This window comes from Neophocaena asiaeorientalis, unplaced genomic scaffold (genome assembly GCF_003031525.2).
Source record: "Neophocaena asiaeorientalis asiaeorientalis breed wild unplaced genomic scaffold, Neophocaena_asiaeorientalis_V1.1 scaffold108, whole genome shotgun sequence".
NCBI lineage: Eukaryota > Metazoa > Chordata > Mammalia > Artiodactyla > Phocoenidae > Neophocaena > Neophocaena asiaeorientalis.
Window position 1 is genome coordinate 5,886,249 of NW_020173770.1, and position 18,977 is coordinate 5,905,225.

The following is an 18,977-nucleotide window of genomic DNA, read 5'->3' on the forward strand; positions in this document are numbered from 1 at the left end:
GTTTTCCCGCCAACAAAGGGAGGGCAGTGAGCGACCGAAGGAAAAGCACTGGCTAGTCAGGCGCCCAAACGCAGTGAGCCGATGGCGGCCCGGAACAGCTCGGCCCTGAAGGCGCGGGAGGGGCTCGAACCTGCGATTCCAGTCGGAGTCTGGGATGCGCAGCGGCGGGGCGGAGGGCGGGCCCACGGCGATTGGTGCTCAGCTCTCCGCCGCTAGCCAATGGGAAGCGAGGGCGTCCCGGGGGCGGGGCAAAAGCTTCATCTTAAGGTCTGTGACGCCTTACCGTCGCGCAGTTGCTCAGTTGACGCCGCGTGTCCCGGTCTGGCTTCCGAGATACCGCCAGGTATCCGCGCAGGCGCCGCGGGGCCGGGCCTCGGGTGGGTCCCCGGCGCCCCGGGCCGCGGCGGGTCGGGGGTCTGGCGTGGGCGGCTCCGGTCCCGGGTTCGGGGGGAGCCGGCTGAGGGGGCGTGCTGGGCCTTGACCGGCAGGCAGGCTCCGCATCCGCAGCGGGTTTGCGCTGCCGGCAGTGGGCACCGGGATACCGGGGGTCGGAGAGCAGCCGGCCCGCGCGCAATCCGGGCGGGCAGGGGTGCGGCGCATCCCGGCAGGGAGCAGCGGGCGAGGGAGGCAGAAAGAGAGAGGCTGTGGATGTGGCACCTCCGCCTGCCCGAGCGGGCGGAGCCGGGCCGGCCCCTCGGCGCGCGGCCCATGGGGGCGGGCGCTCTGCCCTCCCGGCCCGCAGTCCACGAACCCGTGCCGCGGCCCCAGGGGCCCCGGGGTCTCTGCGCCTTGACCCTGAGCCTCTCGGGCGCCTCCGGGTTTCCGGGGAGGAAGCCTTTAGGGCGCCGGCGCGTGGGACCGGGGCTGTGGGCCCCGCGAGCACACTGGGTTCCTGTCGTCGGCCAGGAGAGCGCATTCTGGACACGCGGGACTGCTCAGTAAACGGTGAATTTTTGCCTCTGGGGGCGGTGCCGACTATCGAGACTGGGTCCGAGTCCTTCCGGGCAGCTCCTTGGCCCTGCAGCCTACCTGCTCATCTCTCCCCTCCCCCAACCTATCTTTTCCCTTCCAGCCTTTGTCCAAATAAAAAAGTCAGAAGTAGAGCCTTACCTTACAGTAAGTGCAGGTTTAATTACATGGTGTCAGGGGATTGGGGTCAACAGGGCTTTCAGCACGAACACTTCCTCGAATTCCTTTGCCAACAGTGCTGAGCATGAATAAATTCTGGTTGATTTCACTGGGACACTTGTGCTCGGTGACCCACAGCCTCCTCCCTTTGTCACTGTATCTCTTGGTGTTCAGTTTTACCTCTTTGATAAGGTGATAAATTAAGGCGGAAAAGACGGAGGAGTGACTTTGGAATGAAGTGGCTTTAATAAATTACTAAACTCCAGGTTCTCAATTCTAAATCTCCGGATTTCTAAGAGTAAGAGTTTCTGTAGGTAAACTAGTTCTCTCAATTTGAATTTGGAGCTGTTCTTTAGATACGTAATCCAAATTCTTCATCTTACTCATCTGAAAGAAACAATAGACTTCTTTCATTAAAATATCCTGGTAAAAAAAAAAAAATCCTGGTACCGTCTTCAGAGAATCTAGTTCCTGACTATGAAAAAGATCCAAGTAGGAAAGTAAAATCTTTTAATAAGGACAAGATTTAAACAATAAAGCTTATTGTTTTGGGTTTGCAGTTTTTCCATGGTGTTCAAGATAAGTTTTGAATCTGCTCCCCCCAAAACCCAGTATAACTTAAAGTTATTTATTTATTTTTGGCTGCATTGGGTCTTTGTTCCTGCATGCCGGCTTTCTCTAGTTGCGGCGAGCAGGGGCTACTCTTCATTGCGGTGCGCAGGCTTCTCATTTCGGTGGCTTCTCTTGTTGCGGAGCACGGGCTCTAGGTGCGCGGGCTTCAGTAGTTGTGGCACATGGGCTCAGTAGTTGTGGCATGCAGGCTCTAGAATACAGGCTCAGTAGCTGTGGCGCACATTAGTTGCTCCGCGGCATGTGGGATCTTCCCGGACCAGGGAGTGAACCCGGGTCCTCTGCAACGGCAGGCGGATTCTTAACCACTGCGCCACCAGGGAAGTCCCAGATCCAGTATAACTTTGAATGGTAAAAATTCTTGAAAAGACTTTTTTTTCCTCAAAGAGACTGTATTACCACCCCCACTCTCTGCCTTTATTACAGTTACTTGGCATATTTTATGCCCTTTCCTGAGTTCCTGGGGATGGGTGAAATCTACATTTAAAAATAGTGATGAATGGATTTTGGAGGTGTGTGGAGGGAATGATCTAATGGAGCCAATCCTTTTTCAGTAGTAATGCTAATGGTGTTTGCCAGTGGCGCACTTGAGCTGACTTTGAGCCAGATTATGTAAAAAAAAAAAAAAAAAAAAAAAAAAAAGGGCCAAAAAACTTTTGTTGGCAGAACTTTCCAAAAAAGACTGTACTTTTGAATGGTTGCCTCAAGAAAGGTAAATATTTGACAGATGTAGTAAAACCAAATTTATTCCTCAAGTGGAATATTTTAAGTGGCTTTTTGATGAATTTAATGCTGGTTTTTCTTTTAGAGTGATTTTAAAAGATAGTATTTCATAAGTGCATGCTAAATGAACTCTTCAAAACGCAGCGTTTTATGGAATTCTGTTTTAGGTATGTTCTAGTATAGATAAGATGGATTAGATTGGCCAATAGTAGCTTGAGGAAGGACCTTGTCAATTGTATTACTGAAAACATTTAGTGTTAAAATTTTTGCTGTCAATGACAATTTGTCCTCTTCTCCAGGACCTGAGTGTGGGCCTAAGTTAAATGCACACAGCCTGGAGTGAAATGATCTAATGAAGTGAACTCTTTTTTTTTTTTTTTTTAATGGAAGTGAACTCTTGATAGAAAGATCATTCTTGTTGACATCTTGCTAGCCTCCTGTTAGAGTTAGACTCAGCTCTGTCTGTTAGGAGTGGGTGATTTAATCATCTCTCTGGATGGCCTTGCTATTTGTCACTGCCTTGACTCCCTCGCAAGTCCTAAGTCTGTTTAGGAATGACCTCGTTTATTTGACACACAAGGAATCCCCAAACGTGGGCTAGGTTCTGGGGATGCAAAGTGAATTTTAAGACATAGTTACTGTCCTTTTAAGGAGCCTAGTAGCATTCTAGTAAGGGGACAGGTGTGAAAACAAGAGTCCTGAAGTGTTAGGACCTGTGACAAAAATCTGTGCAAGGGTCCTGGGAGCCTTCAGAAGGTCTAATGTGGTAAATTCCCTAGGGAAGGGTGAAAAGCTAATGTGTATAGTATTTATGCATAGAAAAAAGTTAAAAGTTAATGGTTACCTCCTAAATATGGAACTGCAGGTCATTTTCTTGTGTTTCTAATTTTTTTTTCAATAGAAAAAAATTTTTAGAAGAGCAAAAGCTGCAGTTTAAAAAAGAAACCCTGGCACTGTTTTCTTTTTATATTGCAGAACTTGGCTAATTCCCTTATGAATTTAAGAGGGAACTAACTGAGTGGCTATTTTGTGCTAAGTTTGGTGCTTTAAAACAATCTCATTTAATCCTCAGTAATGGCCTTGAATGGCTTCAACTTCACTTTGCAAATGGGGACATTGAAGCTAAAAAAAAAAATGGACAAAATCATCCAAATAGTTACTCTTAATAGCCTCAGCTAGAATTTACATCCTAGTCTCCAAACGCTGAGGAACTTACGCTCTCCTCTCCTGGTTTTCCAGGCCTTTCTGGAAGGGGAAGTTGTTGAAGTTGGCTGGTTTAAGCCCTCCTTGATTCTGTTCTAGTATTTCTTGTGTTGTGCCAGGCACAGTAACTTGAACCCAGAAGGTTTTTGAATAGAAATGCGCCTACAGGGCCCTAGTGCATCTGATGGATCGGACCACAGGACCCCTCGAATTAAATATTCAGAGTTCACCTTAAAAACCTTAATTAAGCACGAGTATTAGTAATGTTTTGGATGTTACTCTTTTGTTAGTAAGTTGTAGTTATATATGTATATTTTCAATTTATTTTATTTCTGGCTGCGTTGGGTCTTCGTTGCTCTGCGCGGGCTTTCTCTAGTTGCGATGAGTGGGGGCTACTCTTCTATGCTGTACGCATTCTTCTCTTTACGGTGGCTTCTCTTGTTGCAGAGCACAGGCTCCAGGCATGCGGGCTTCAGTAGCTGTGGCACGTGGGCGCAGCAGTTGTGGCTCATGGGTTCTAGAGTGCAGGCTCAGTAGCTGTGGCGCGCAGGCTCGGTAGTTGTGGCTCGCGGGCTCTAGAGCGCAGGCTCAGTAGTTGTGGCGCACGGGCCCAGTGGCTCCGCTCCGTGGCATGTGGGATCCTCCCGGACCAGGGCTCGAACCTGTGTCCCCTGCATTGGCAGGCGGATTCTCAACCATTGCGCCACCAGGGAAGTCCACGCTGTAGTTATATTTTAATAAGACTGCCTGAACTCAGCATATAAATGGATATGTTGTCCCATTTCTTTTGTGAATGAGCTGAGCAAGTGTGTAAAATGAAAATGTTGAATTTAGATAATTTCAAAGATTCCTTTCACTCACAATATTGTGTCAACCTGTTAATTAGAAGATGCTGTTTAGAGAGTTTCTAGTGTATTTTTAATACCTCTCTTTTTTAATTAAAAAAAATTTTTTTAGTGCCTCTCTACCAGGTTCTAATGAAGTCACAGAGCTGTAGACCCTGATAGCAAAATCATAGAGAATAGTTTTTATTTTAGAATTTGACCCTGCCCCCTAGAAAGAGACGAGTTTTTTTTGTTGTTGTTTTGTTTTTTTGCGATACGCGGGCCTCTCACTGTTGTGGCCTCTCCCGTTGCGGAGCACAGGCTCCAGACGTGCAGGCTCAGCGGCCATGGCTCACGGGCCCAGCCGCTCCGCGGCATGTGGGATCTTCCCGGACCCGGGCACAAACCCGTGTCCCCTGCATCGGCAGGCGGACTCTCAACCACTGTGCCACCAGGGAAGCCCTAAATACAATTTTTAAAGGTTACTTTCCATTTACAGTTATCACCTTAGTTCTCTCTTTATTTTTCTGATTCTTTGGTAAATGTTGAACACATAGTTCATGAGTTGACATTTGTCTGCTCTGGGAAGGTTCTTATTCTCTACGCCTTCTCTTTTCTTTGGACAGGTTGGTGATATTCCTACTTGAAGGACATCATGTTTTCCAAACTAGCACGTTTGCAGACTGTTGCTGTCCTTCGTGGATTTCATTCTTCAGTGGCTTCTGCTACATCTGTTGCAACTAAAAAAACAGTCCAAGGCCCTCCATCCTCTGATTACATTTTTGAACGGGAATCTAAATATGGTGCCCACAACTACCACCCTTTACCTGTAGCCCTGGAGAGAGGGAAAGGTATGTTCCAACCCTTCCCACCCCAACCCCTTTTACTTGCTTTACTATTTTGTAAAAGTTGCTTTTATATTTTCTCACTATACATTTTTCCAGATGCATTTAATTTCTGTATTGCAGATACGATTAATTCAACATTTTTGAGTGTCTGTTGCTTGCTGTGTTAGGTACTGTAGGGACTACAAAGTCATGATGGACCTTGCCAGGAGGGAATGTACGATACATAAATAAAGCACTGTAATATTGCTGTCATTTTTTCCTTTAACTTTTATTTTGGCATAATTTTAAACTTAAAAGCTGCAACAGTAGTATCTAAATTTTTCTTTTACTCTTCACCCAGACTTCTCAAGCGCTAGCCGTTTTACCACATTTGCTTAATCTTCTTTTTCTCTCCAGACACACATACACAATACATTTTTTTTCTTGAACTTGTTTGAGAGGAAGTTGCAGACATGATGCCTCCTCACCCCTAAATAGTGTGCCTTTCCTGAAATACAAGGACTTTTTCTTACATAACAAAGTGTAAGTATCAAAATCAGGAAATTAACATTGACACTGCACTATTCTCTAATCTACAGCCCTGATCCGCATTTCACTTGTTGTCCTGAGTAGCAAAAGAAAATCTCAGATCATGGGTTGCATTCAGTTTTCAGGTCTGTTTAGTCTAATCCAGAACCATTCCTCAGTCTTTGTCTTCTTGACCTTGGTATTTTTGAAGAGTACGGGCCAATAATTTTTTGTATAAACCTCAATTTGGGGTTAACTGGTAAGGTAGTGTCTGCCAGGCTTCTCCATTGTAAAGTTCTATTTTTCCCTTTTAAATGCCTTGTGGAGACATGATTTGAGACTGCAAATATCCTGTTACTCATCAAATTTTTGCTCCCACTTTTAGCATCCATTAGTGATTCTTACCTGAATAAATGATTACTGATTGTTGCCAAATGGTGATTTAATCCACATTTTGAAATAACAGCCCTAGCCAAATAAAGCCAAAGTTTATTACTTAGCTTTTGGCCAGAAGATGATGCATGAGAGTATTAAACATTTTAATCATTTGCCTGTATTTTGTATTTGGGACCAGTACTGTAGTGTAGATAAAGCTCCTTCTGAACAAATGAAAGTCTAGGTTTATATATTACAAAATTGGAAGCGGTTTGGTTTGCAAAAGTATTCTTTACTTACAGCAGCAGAGTGCACTCTAGAATCTGACTGCCTGGGTTCGAGTCCTGGTTGCATGTGTGCCAGCTGGGGCTAGTTATAATCTAAGCATCTACTCTGTACTATAGGGATGGTAACACTCATAGGGGTTTTTTGATGAGATAAGGGACAAAAGCACCTACCACAGTATGTTAGGTACATGGTAAAAATTAGGTGTTAGGCCCCTAATACATTTTAATATCTATGATCAACTTAAAAACATTGTTGTAAAATGTACATGACATAAAATTTGCCATTTTAACCATGCAGTTCAGTGGCATTAAGTACATTTACAATGTTGTACAACTATCACCTCTAGCTCGTTCTGGAAGTTTTTTTATTATCCCAAAAGGAAGCCCCATACACATTAAACAGTCACTCCCCATTCCTTCCTTCCCCTAGAACCTGGCAGCTACTAATCCGTTCTCTGTTTCTACAGATTTGCCTGTTCTGGATATTTCATATGAATGGAACCAGACCACATGTGACCTCTTGTGTCTGGCTTCTTTCACTGAGCACAGTGTTTTCAAGGTTTATCCATGTTGTAGCATGCGTTAGTACTTCATTGCTATTTATGGTTGAATTATATTCATTTTATGGATACGCCACATGTTCGTCCATTCATCAGTTGATGAATGTTTGGGTTATTTCCACCTTTTGGCTATTTCGAATACTGCTGCTGTGAGCATTGGTGTACACATTTCTGTTTGAACACCTGCTTTCCACTTCTTTTTTCTTCCCCTTCTTCCTAGGAGTGGGATTGCTGGGTCATATGGTAGTTTATGTTTAACTTGTTGAGGAACCACCAAGCTGTTTTCAACAGCTCTTGCACCATTTACATTCCAACTAGTGATATATGAGAGTTTCAGTTTCTCCACCTCCTTGTCAATTCTCGTTTTCCTTTTTAAGAAAATAACCATCCTAGTGGGCGTAAAATGCTATCATTGTGGTTTTGGTTTGCATTTCTCGAATGACTAATGATATTCAGCCTCTTTTCATGTGCTTGTTGGTCATTTGTATATCTTCTTTGGAGAAATGTCCATTCCAGTTCTTTGCCCATTTTTTAATTGGGTTGTACATCTTGTTGAGTTGTAGGAGCTCTGGATACTAGATCCTTATTAGATAGATATATGATTTGGAAATATTTTTTCCCATTCTGTTGGTTTTTACAGTCAACCAGTTGATTTTTATGTTATGCATAACTTCTTCCTTTAAATTCCAAACTTCAGTTTTCCAGGAATCAAGGTTCCAGTTTTCCAGGAATAAAGGTTTCACTCCAGAGTTATAAAATCTCTTCTTGTTATGTGGGTTTTTTTTTAAATGGTGTGTTTTTGTTTTTATATTTATTTATTTAATTAATTTATTTGGTTGCACTGGGTCTTTGTTGCGGCAGGCGGGCTCCTTAGTTGCAGCTCGCGGGCTTACTTAGTTGTGGCATGGGAACTCTGAATTGTGGCATGCGTGTGGGATCAAGTTCCCTGACCAGGGATTGAGCCCCGGCCCCCTGCATTGGGAGCTCGGAGTCTTAACCCCTGTGCCACCAGGGAAGTTCCTTGTTATGCTGTTTTTGTTAAATGTGTAATTTGAAGCTGGACAGATAAAATATAATTCCGTATAAACCAAGGTTTATTATGCTTGAGCTAAAACATGCCTTAACCACAATTCTATGTTAACGAAAGGTTCATATGTAGGTATTCAGAGGGCTGGCTAGCAGTCTTAGTCTGTTTTTTTTTTTTTTTGTTCCCAGACCAGGAATCTAACCCGTGCCCCCTGCAGTGGAAGCGCAGAGTCTTAACTACTGGACCTCCAGGGAAGTCCCTGGCTAGCAGCCTTAGTCTTTGAACTTTATGTAATGTGGTGATTTTTTCTAGAGTTACTTTCCTTATCTATTTTAGGTATTTATGTATGGGATTTAGAAGGCAGAAAATATTTTGACTTTCTGAGTGCCTACAGTGCTGTCAACCAAGGGCATTGTCATCCAAAGATTGTGAATGCTTTGAAAAGTCAGGCGGACAAATTGACCTTAACATCCAGGGCCTTCTACAATAACGTGCTCGGTGAATACGAAGAGTATGTTACTAAACTTTTCAACTACCACAAAGTTCTTCCTATGAATACAGGTAAAATACTTCCTTTTTTTTGTTGTTAAATAGCTGAGAAAATCTTATAATTTTCTGATAGTTTAAAACATTTTTTAAAACTGAGAGGTGTTCTCTTTTGGTAGGAGTGGAGGCTGGAGAGACTGCTTGCAAACTTGCTCGTAGATGGGGATATACCGTGAAGGGGATCCCGAAATACAAAGCAAAGATTATTTTTGCAGGTATGTGAGATTCACCATTAACTGCTGTGATCGAAACGTACAGTATCAGTTACCATTTTAATTTACTGATGAAATATTTCAGATGTGTTTGCCTCATGAATCATATGTTAATTGTTGAATGTTTCATAAAAATGGAAGGATTTCCTTTTCTTGGGTTTATTTCCACGTATTTCTTCATATGTGGGATTTTTCTCTCTGAAATAACTCCCTACTCCTCCCTCCCTAAAATGAGTGACTATATGACTTGTTTTCCATCTGCTTATCTGAGTTTTTTCATAGCAGTTTTCTGGTTAATTAGACAGTCTTGCCGATGGAGCACTTTTTTGTGAGGTTGTTGATGTTGGGTTGTGTTCAGGTGGGGCCATGTCTTAGGTATGATCCGGTGATTGAATCTTAGTATTTGAGGATTACTGTATCATGTCATTAGAAGCTGCTGGAAGAGGAGGGCTAGAGTTGCCCTGGGTATATTTCTGTGAATGGTTGAGAGGAATGACTTGAATCCTGACTGGGGAGACCAATAGTTAATCCAGATTATCCATATAGACTGACTTTGGGGATCTTGATAATGATGTCAGTGGATAGGTTCTGACTTTTTTTTAAAGCTCTGATTTTAATTTTTTAAAACATAAAGTGTGGGTAAATTTGTCACTGCGCATGGTCAAGATTCATTTTTGTGATGGTTGGAATCATTAAATATTTTGCCTTGTGGACACACGCAGTTAAATTATAAACCCCATAATATAACAGAATCCGGAGTTCATCTAATGGCCAGCCGTAGCTGGTGTTTGGGGGTGGGAGCGACAGATACCTGTTTCCGAAGTCTCTGCACAGCTCTGTGGTCTGCCATTTTGGAATCTTGTACCTTAGTTGTAGGACAGCAAAACTGTCTCTTGCAAACAAAAATGGCATTTCTGGTGATTTCGTTCTTACAGACTGTGTCCAGTCTCTCTCACATTAGCACAGGGTGCAAAGGTGTTTCACCCAGGTGTTGAAAGAAGCTGGTGAGTCAGTGGGTGGAGACAGAAGACTGTCCCCAGCTGCACGTCCCTTATACTGCAGGGTAAGCTGTGGGGCGTGAGACTCCTGAGGCCGATGCAGGAGAGCAAGCAGGCTTATGGTCTAGTGTGCGTTTTGTCTTAAGTCTGAGCAGAATCAATACGCTGTTGCTTGTGGACAAGTCAAGTGGGGATTATTCATAGTACTCATAGCTGAGAGAGGCTTTGCAAGGGTAGTATTTATGGATGCTTTGAAGCCAACTTAGAATAATTCAGTACTGGGTTAATTGAGTTGCAGCTGGCAGAAGTGGTGGGAAGATACTAAAAAACAAAACAAAACACAACAGGTGGGAGACCCTCCAAGCCGCTCTTATTCTACTGTTTCTTTTCTTCCTTGGGTTTAACCACATTGAAATTATGTTGTGCATTTGCTTCACTAGTTTACGTTGAGGTGTTTCTTCCCTATTAGCATAGAAGCTCCTTGAGGGCAGGGAGCTTGCCAGTCATCATTCTATGCCTGACACCTAGAACAGTGCCTGACATTATTATTATTTTTTTAAATTAATTAATTTTATTTATTTTTGGCTGCGTTGGGTCTCCGTTGCTGCGCGCGGGCTTTCTCTAGTGGCGGTGAGCAGGGGCTACTCTTCATTGCAGTGTGCAGGCTTCTCATTGCGGTGGCCTCTCTCGTTGCAGAGCACGGGCTATAGGGTGCGCAGGCTTCAGTAGTTGTGGCACACGGGCTCAGCAGTTGTGGCTCGCGGGCTCCAGAGCGCAGGCTCAGCAGTTGTGGTGCATGGGCTCAGTTGCTCCACAGCATGTGGGACCCTCCCGGACCACGGCTCGAACCCGTGCCTCCTGCATTGGCAGGCGGACTCCCAACCACTGTGCCACCAGGGAAGCCCCGTGCCTGACATTAATCAGTCCTAAAATTATTAATGAAATAAATTAATGGGTAAAAATTGTTCCTGAACAAAGGCAGATGTCTGTCTTTTAGCACATAAAAAACTTATAACAGCAAGGAAGGCAAATTGAAAGTGTTTGGACTGCTTGAGGATATTCTATCCAAATGAAATTTAAAATTCATTCTATTGAATAGTTAGCCTGTAGTGTTGGATTTTTTTTTTTTTTTTTTTTTTTTTTTTTTGGTGGTACGCGGGCCTCTCACTGTTGTGGCCTCTCCCGTTGTGGAGCACAGGCTCCGGACGCGCAGGCTCAGCGGCCATGGCTCACGGACCCAGCCGCTCCGCGGCATGTGGGATCTTCCCGGACCGGGGCACGAACTCGCGTCCCCTGCATCGGCAGGCGGACTCCCAACCACTGCGCCACCAGGGAAGCCCAAGTGTTGGATTTTTAAAAGGAAAACTGCTAATTCTCTATGAAGGGTAGTCTCTTTCTCATATCACTATAATAAATGTGTCTAGAAAAACCGTCTCTAGAAACACAAGCATCGAATGCTTCACTTGTTAGGGCTTGGGATTATTGAAAGAAAAGAAAAATACCTATCCTTAGGGGCTATATATTACACTTCGGACGCTCAGTAGAGAAGTGCCTAAAATAGTAATTGCAAGGCCAGACCTCAGTCATATGAAGCAGGGTGTTTACTATCAGATTTTGTTTAAACAAATGAGCTCACTGGAGGCTCTCTAAAGCAAACCCTTGCTTTTTTGAAAATCAAGCTTCCTAAGGCATTTTGGGGGGAACAGTGCTTATTACATTGGGGAGGTTTGATTGAAATAATGACTGTTTATTTCTTCTTTCTAGCTGGAAACTTTTGGGGTAGAACATTGTCTGCTATCTCCAGTTCCACAGACCCAACCAGTTACGATGGTTTTGGACCATTTATGCCGGGTTTCGAAATCATTCCATATAACGATCTGCCTGCTCTTGAGGTACTTCATTTAGCATCATGGTGCTTTAGTTCATAGTAAATAGGACTTAAATTTGTTGAATGTATGAATTAAAAACAGATACATGATTGTACTGAGAATCTGTTGTATTAAAGTTAGGCCAAGATTCACCCTTGTTCTCTGTAATGGTCAGTTAGTTTCCAACACGGGGAAACCAGGTTCTGTGGTCTAATCCTGACAACCAACTAACCACTTCAGATTTATCTCCTGCGTAAGTATTAACTTGGGTATTACCTGTTAATTACTTTAATAGACAAAATTAGTCAGTTTTCAGCCATTCAGCCAGCTTTTTAAAATTATGAAGTGGAAGAATTGTAAAGTAAAAAGATACACTTTTAATGTATCTATTTAATTTTTTTTGTTCTTTGGCTGCGGGGCTTGTGAGATCTTACTTCCCTGACCAGGGATCAGACCTGTGCCCCCCTGCAGTGGAAGCAAAGAGTCTTAACCCCTGGACCACCAGGGAATTCCCTTTAATGGCGTTTTAAAAGGCCACTTTCATTATTTTTTTTTTTTTTTTATTTTATAAATTTATTTATTTATTTTTGGCTGCGTTGGGTCTTCGTTGCTGTGCGCAGGCTTTCTCTAGTTGCGGTGAGCAGGGGCTACTCTTCGTTGCGGTGTGTGGGCTTCTCATTGCGGTGACTTCTCTTGTTGCGGAGCACAGGCTCTAGGTGCACAGGCTTCAGTAGTTGTGGCACGCGGGCTCAGTAGTCGTGGCTCACGGGCTCTAGAGCGCAGGCTCAGTAGTTGTGGCGCACAGGCTTAGTTGCTCCGCGGCATGTGGGATCTTCCCGGACCAGGGCTCGAACCCGTGTCCCCTGCACTGGCAGGAGGATTCTTAACCACTGTGCCACCAGGGAAGTCCCTCATTCGTTTTTATTTACAGTACATTTAAGTATATATTAGAAAATAAAGGATGGAGTAGCTTAGAGCTGAGGTATTTAGAGCTTTTGGTAATTGAATGTCAGTCAGAAAAGTTATACTTAAAAGTCAGAATATAAGTTAGTGTGAAACTTAATTTGCACACTTGTTCTTAACGGGAAAATATGCACATTATGTGATTTCAGACTCCCAAATAGGTTGAAAGGAAGTTACTAAAAACATTTTCATGCTGTTTCCGTAGCGTGCACTTCAGGACCCAAACGTTGCCGCGTTCATGGTGGAACCAATTCAGGGTGAAGCAGGCGTTGTTGTTCCAGACCCAGGCTACCTTGTGGGCGTGCGAGAGCTCTGCACCCAGCACCAGGTCAGCCACCTGCCCACCTGCCCACCTGCCTGCCTCTCGTAGGGTTTGGCCGATAGGATAAATGCAAAGATTACATCACCTCTCCACTAGAGGGAGACTTCATTCTGAGAGCTGCAGAACTTTCTAGTGGTGATAGAACTTTCTAGCAGCAGGCTGCAAAGAAGCTGACTTTCTACTGGCTGGGCCCTGGCAGAGCTGCAGACTTCTGGGCGCTAACCACGGTTCCTTCCTCTCTGCTCCGGCAGCCTGTACTCTGGTCCTTCTCAAACCCTCTGTCGTATCCCTTTGCTCCAGAATTTAAGCTCTCTCTCCCTCTTTACTAATAAATGTTGTGGAATAAACAAGGGAATTTAGTCCCAGACAGTAGTTATGTTCAGAACCCCCCCACAAAACCCTTTGTCTAAGTGCCTTACCACTTTGTAGAACAGTGCAGAATGGGCCTCTGGGGACTGAGTGGCCTGACACAGAAATAACTGTGTGTCTACAGGGTTTTCACAGGTCACTCTTGAAGTTGTGTGGGTAATTAAAATGTTTTCACAAATCTGAGGGGATGTCAGAATGACAGATTTGTGTCGGGAAGAGTAAAATAAAGATCCCTATTTCCCTATGGAAATGAAAATGATAATTAATGCTGTTTTGTTGTTTTCCAATAGGTTCTGTTTATTGCTGATGAAATACAGACAGGATTGGCCAGAACTGGTAGATGGCTGGCTATTGATCACGAAAATGTCAGACCTGATATGGTCCTGTTAGGAAAGGCACTTTCTGGTGGTTTATACCCTGTAAGTCCAATGTTCAACCTCTCTTTCTCTTCCCTATTCTCATGAATCCTTAAGATATTTTTACATTAGCCGACTGTGACAATAGTGCCTTTCTGATGGTTTGGTTTTACTTAGTGATATCTATATCTATATCGGTCACCTGGAATACGTGTAATAAAAACATTTCAGAGTTCCATGGGGTGACCCACTTAGTTATTTTAACTGAAGAATTGAGTGTGCCTTGGGATTTGCTCTGCTGCATTTGTTTTGGATGGAAACATTTTATCCCAAAAGTACTCCTGTAGACCTTTATGCTTTTTTCTGAGACATAGTATTACTAATTGTTTAAAACCATAACCGACCAATTAATGTAGAGATTGGAAAAATTAATGTTTAACTGTAATTCTTTTCTTGGGTTTGCTATTCAGAGCCAACAATTGGTATGGACTAAAGGGCTCTGAATATATAGTGCAGAACGTTGTTTTCTAAACAGTTAAACAAAGCATTTCACCTTGAGAGTGGAAAGAATTCTAAATTATATCACTGCAGAAGTAGCTTTCTTCTTTTGGTTCCAAAGTGCTATTCTGTGCCATTGAAGTGTGCCTGATGTGCTTGGAACGTGTTAGGGCATCACTCAGTTTGTCACTGCTAGTTAAGGTGGCAGATGTGTAGCACTTGTTGGTTGAAAGTTTATGTCAAATTTAGTATCAGCTTCATAAATATTTGTGTTCCTGGTAAGAATAAGAAGAGTTCATCTGAGAAAAGACTTGGTCAGCGCTGAAGTCTCTGTCTTTCAGGTATCCGCAGTGTTGTGTGACGATGAAATAATGCTGACCATTAAACCAGGGGAACATGGTTCAACGTATGGTGGCAATCCACTAGGCTGCCGAGTGGCCATCGCGGCCCTGGAGGTAAAAACTGATCGCAGCTGTACAGTAGCTAGTCCTGGAGGTAGTGTTGAAGTGCTTTTTAGATTTGAGCCCACCGGTGTGATAAGAAATGTGATAAGATTGCCGAGTATTACAGAATATGAAGTACAGAGGAAAGGGTTTAGGGGCAAGGCATTCTCAAAAAGTAATTTAACCTTGGCCTAGTAGACGGGAATCCTCCAGGGGCTTCCCAAGTTTGCAGTCTCCTGGGACTTTTGGCCCGTAGGCCCTGGCCTGTCCACATCGAACTCTCACTCTGTGACCGGGCCTGGCCTGTGAAGCCTCTGGCGTAGCACATGTGGCTTTTTGTTTTTGTTGTTGTTAAAGTGTGGATTTGAATGCTTTTAGACTTATTCCTCAAGTGCCTACAAAAGGCATAAAATTATTATCTCTGAGGATGGACTTTTTAGTGAAAAAAACAAAGGGAACTCTATTGCAGTTAAAAAGTTAAAGTATATTTAGTCCATTGATTTATTCACCTAAGAAGAAAATATATCAGTTGCATTAAACAAATTTTAATCCTTATTTTGTCACAGAATCAGATTGCTTATGGGTTTATGACTAAAGCAAGGCTCTGTCTGAGCTAGCGTATGTTAGATGATTAGAAATCAGACAGGTACAGGCTTTGGAAAGTAGCAATGGAAGGTACGTTACTCTGGTCTGTATCTGATCATGTTCTTCCTGTGCTTACGGTCCGCATTCCCCTCCAAAGAACAATGTAAAAGAAAAGGCAATCTTAATATTTGTGTAATTTCTCTTCAAACATAGGTTTTGGAAGAAGAAAACCTTGCTGAAAATGCAGAGAAGATGGGTATCATCTTGAGAAATGAGCTCATGAAGCTACCTTCTGATATTGTAACGGCTGTAAGAGGAAAAGGATTATTAAATGCTATTGTTATTAGAGAAACCAAAGGTACGGAGACAAAATATTTTACAAGATATTACTGTTATAGGAAGAGCTCAGAACACGTTTGCTATTTTATCTGGTCGTTGGTTTCCTCTGTTTGAAACTGTTGACTGGCCTCCTATTGACCAAGTCTTTTAGGCTCTGCCTAATACTCTTATTACCTGATTTATATTAATGGTCTTAAAAATATGGCCCTTTCCGGGCTTCCCTGGTGGCGCAGTGGTTGAGAGTCCGCCTGCCGATGCAGGGGACACGGGTTCGTGCCCCGGTCCGGGAAGATCCCACATGCCGCGGAGCGGCTGGGCCCGTGAGCCACGGCCGCTGAGCCTGCGCGTCCGGAGCCTGTGCTCCGCAGCGGGAGAGGCCACAGCAGTGAGAGGCCCGCGTACCGCAAAAAAAAAGTATATATATATATAGCTCTTTCCTACATGAAGGCACATATAACTAATTTCACCTGTTTTCATTTCTTTAAGTCATTTGTTATTCTGCCTTAGGTTATTTATGCAGTACTTGGAGATTTCAGTTTATCTTCTGTTAGGAAGTCTGCACAGAGCACTCTGTAGTCCCATTTCCTCTTCGCTCTCCTTTCCTCACTCACTTTCATACTTCGCATATCAGTAGAGGTAGTAGGAGCAGTAGTGATAATAGGAATGGTGATGATGATGTTGACGATAAAAACAACCCCCGCTGCCACTTAACTGAGTGTGTGTGTCTAACACATCATTTCTAATCCTTAAGCGTTCCTTGCTGGATTTTCTTGCCCTAACCCTTCCTTTTAAAGCAGTGATTTTTTAACCTTGACTGCATTTTAGAATCACCTGGGGAGCTTTTTAACAAATTAATCCAAGCCTAGCCTCGCTGCAGAGATACGGATTTGATGGGTCTGGAGTGGGGCCCAGACATTGGCCGCGACCCTTTCGGTGATTCTGATGCAGCCAGGGTTGAGGGTCGTGAGAGTGAAAATGATGAGAGTCTAGTTGTGCCAGCTCAGGAAGCAAATCCAGGTTAGGAATGTGTAGCGTTCACTACGTTTTGAGTATTGCTTGTTCTATGCCAGTTAGTTATCTGTATCATATCCCAGTTCTTTTTGTATTGGTTCCTTGCGTAATCAATTACATCTGCCTTAGCATGTAAGTTTTTTGCTTGGTCTTTTTCACTTACGAAAAACTAACAAAAAACCATTTCTAATCATACCATTCAAACCACTGCTGAAAAATAACTTCATTTTTAAGGGTAAGAACAAAGCAAGCTTGCAACTCAGAGCTGCGTTTCTTGCGCTAGGTCCTGGGAATTCTGTTTTGCCAGGCTGCCCTGGCCCATGCACGCTGCAAGGGAATGTTTAAACGTTTATCTTGGATCAGCATACAAGTCTGACGGTTTTTCTTTAGATTATGATGCTTGGAAGGTGTGCCTGCGACTTCGAGATAATGGACTTCTGGCCAAGCCAACCCACGGCGACATCATCAGGTTTGCACCTCCACTTGTGATCAAGGAGGATGAGATTCTGGAGGCCGTGGAAATCATTAACAAGACCATCTTGTCTTTCTGAGGGTGACAGTTTTCAGTGGTGCCTGGGAGCCAGCTGGAGACGGGCAGTTCGTAAAGCTCTGAGTTTCTGCACTTAAAGCCGGCATATTCCACTCCCCCATGTCAAGGGCTTTTAAAAAGTATATGCTTTTCAGTTCATACATAATAGAATGACATTTATAAACGTGCAGTTTGCTGTGTAACATAATTAAGAGAATGTCCTGGCATCTTATTTTCGATTAAGAGAGAGAGAGAGAGAGAGAGAGAGAGAGAGAGAGAGAGAGAGAGTGTGTGTGTGTGTGCACGCGTGCGCTTTCTAAGGTGAGATGCATCTCTCTATATAGACAGCCTTTTAATCAAGCCCCTCAGCATAATTTATATATGTTTTAATAATTTCCTCGCTGGTATAAATTGTATTTGAAAAAGTTATAGGAGAGTATTGCATAGAAGATTAGCTTAACCTCATAAAGTTGAGTGATAGACATTGAATTTTAGGAAGGATTAATGGTTAAGCTTATAAAAAATACTAGATTTAAGTAAACTCCATATTGGCTAGCACCAAGATGTAGCCTATGAATGTCATTACTTTGAATTAAGAATTATTGTTACAAAAAAAGAGAATTATTGTTTAACATTCCTAGATTATGTTTTATGTTTTAAGTGTTTGATATAATTTGTAAAAAGTGTTTATTTTCAGTGTTTCTTTAAATTTAAAATAAAGCTCATATTTAAAATGTCTGCGTTGGGACCAGTGTGTGATTACTGCAGTGTTATCAATTACCTCACATTTTAAAGCCCTCTGAGAATGTTCTTAACCTGATTTATTTCATGTGTTTTCTAAGAACATTTTGGTTTCTTTGGTAATCTCTAGAAAAACAAATTATAAAAAGTCTCCTTTAGTACTACCTTTTCCGCTTTCAAAATAACTGCTTTTTCCCCATGTGTATACTAGTATTTACCATTTTTATTAAAGTATCCTTGTCATGCATGGTATTGTTTCTGTTTCTTAGTTTGTTTGTTTTTACACGAACAGAGTATTTTGGATGCTTTTCTATGTCAGTAGTCACAAGTTTATGTCCTTCTCTTTTTGATGAAAAAATTAATCAGTCTATCTAAGAAAGAAATGGAAAATTTTATTTGGGCCAAATTGAGGATTATAACGCGGGAACAGCTTCTCAGAAAGCTCTGAGAACTGTTTCGCCGCCTGTTAGAAGTCAAAACAGGGACATAAATATTGCTCTTTATGGTTGGCACAGTGGTTAAGAATCCGCCTGCCAATGAAGGGGACACGGGTTTGAGCCCTGGTCCAGGAAGATCCCACATGCGGCAGAGCAACTAAGCCCGTGCGCCACAACTACTGATCCTGCGCTCAAGAGCCCGCAAGCCACAGCTACTGAGCCCACGTGCCACAACTACTGAAGCCTGAGCGTCTAGAGCCCGTGCTCCGCAACAAGAGAAGCCACCCCAATGAGAAGCCCACACACCACAACGAAGAGTAGCCCCCGCTCTCTGCAACTAGAGAAAGCTGGCGTGCAGCAATGAAGACCAAAACACAGCCAAAAAAAAAAAAGTCAAAACAGTTTTACATAAGTTTTTTGAGAGGGCTGTACACTGGATGATGTATTATTGACAGCTTACAGGATCTGTCGAGTAGTGGGTCATGGGTCATCTTGGCCCCTTACAAGATTAGGAAGGGATGCAGGACTTCCCTGGCGGTCCAGTGATTAAGGCTCTGCCCTTCCACTGCACGGGGCATGGGTTCCATCCCCGGTCAGGAACTAAGATCCCGTGTGCTGAGTGGTGTGCTGCTCCCCGCCCCCCAACAC

The 18,977-nt window shown here is 43.2% G+C and overlaps 1 protein-coding gene across 3 annotated transcripts; it reads left to right on the top strand.

The window, feature by feature from the left end:
- The first annotated feature begins 255 nt into the window (after positions 1–255).
- OAT (ornithine aminotransferase) lies at positions 256–18,111 on the top strand. Of its 3 annotated transcripts, none has more exons than XM_024751590.1 (10): positions 256–343; positions 5,135–5,359; positions 8,449–8,673; positions 8,778–8,873; positions 11,633–11,760; positions 12,905–13,027; positions 13,681–13,809; positions 14,586–14,699; positions 15,486–15,630; positions 17,013–18,110. In XM_024751590.1, exons 2-10 carry the CDS (start codon positions 5,164–5,166, stop codon positions 17,171–17,173), a joined length of 1,317 nt encoding a protein of 438 aa, XP_024607358.1. In that variant the 5' UTR covers positions 256–343; positions 5,135–5,163; the 3' UTR covers positions 17,174–18,110. The 3 variants fall into 3 exon arrangements, with proteins under 3 accessions (XP_024607358.1, XP_024607359.1, XP_024607360.1); XM_024751591.1 differs by having other exon boundaries at positions 297–377; positions 17,013–18,111; XM_024751592.1 differs by lacking the exon at positions 256–343 and adding an exon at positions 926–945 and having other exon boundaries at positions 17,013–18,111.
- The last annotated feature ends 866 nt before the right edge of the window (positions 18,112–18,977 follow it).

What these genes read in the sequence shown, in the direction of transcription:
- OAT (XM_024751590.1), top strand. Translation starts at nt 5,164, where the DNA reads ATGTTTTCCAAACTAGCACGTTTGCAGACTGTTGCTGTCCTTCGTGGA. An exon ending in AGCCCTGGAGAGAGGGAAAG is followed by an intron (nt 5,360 to 8,448) that starts GTATGTTCCAAC and finishes TATCTATTTTAG; the next exon opens with GTATTTATGTATGGGATTTA. An exon ending in AGTTCTTCCTATGAATACAG is followed by an intron (nt 8,674 to 8,777) that starts GTAAAATACTTC and finishes CTCTTTTGGTAG; the next exon opens with GAGTGGAGGCTGGAGAGACT.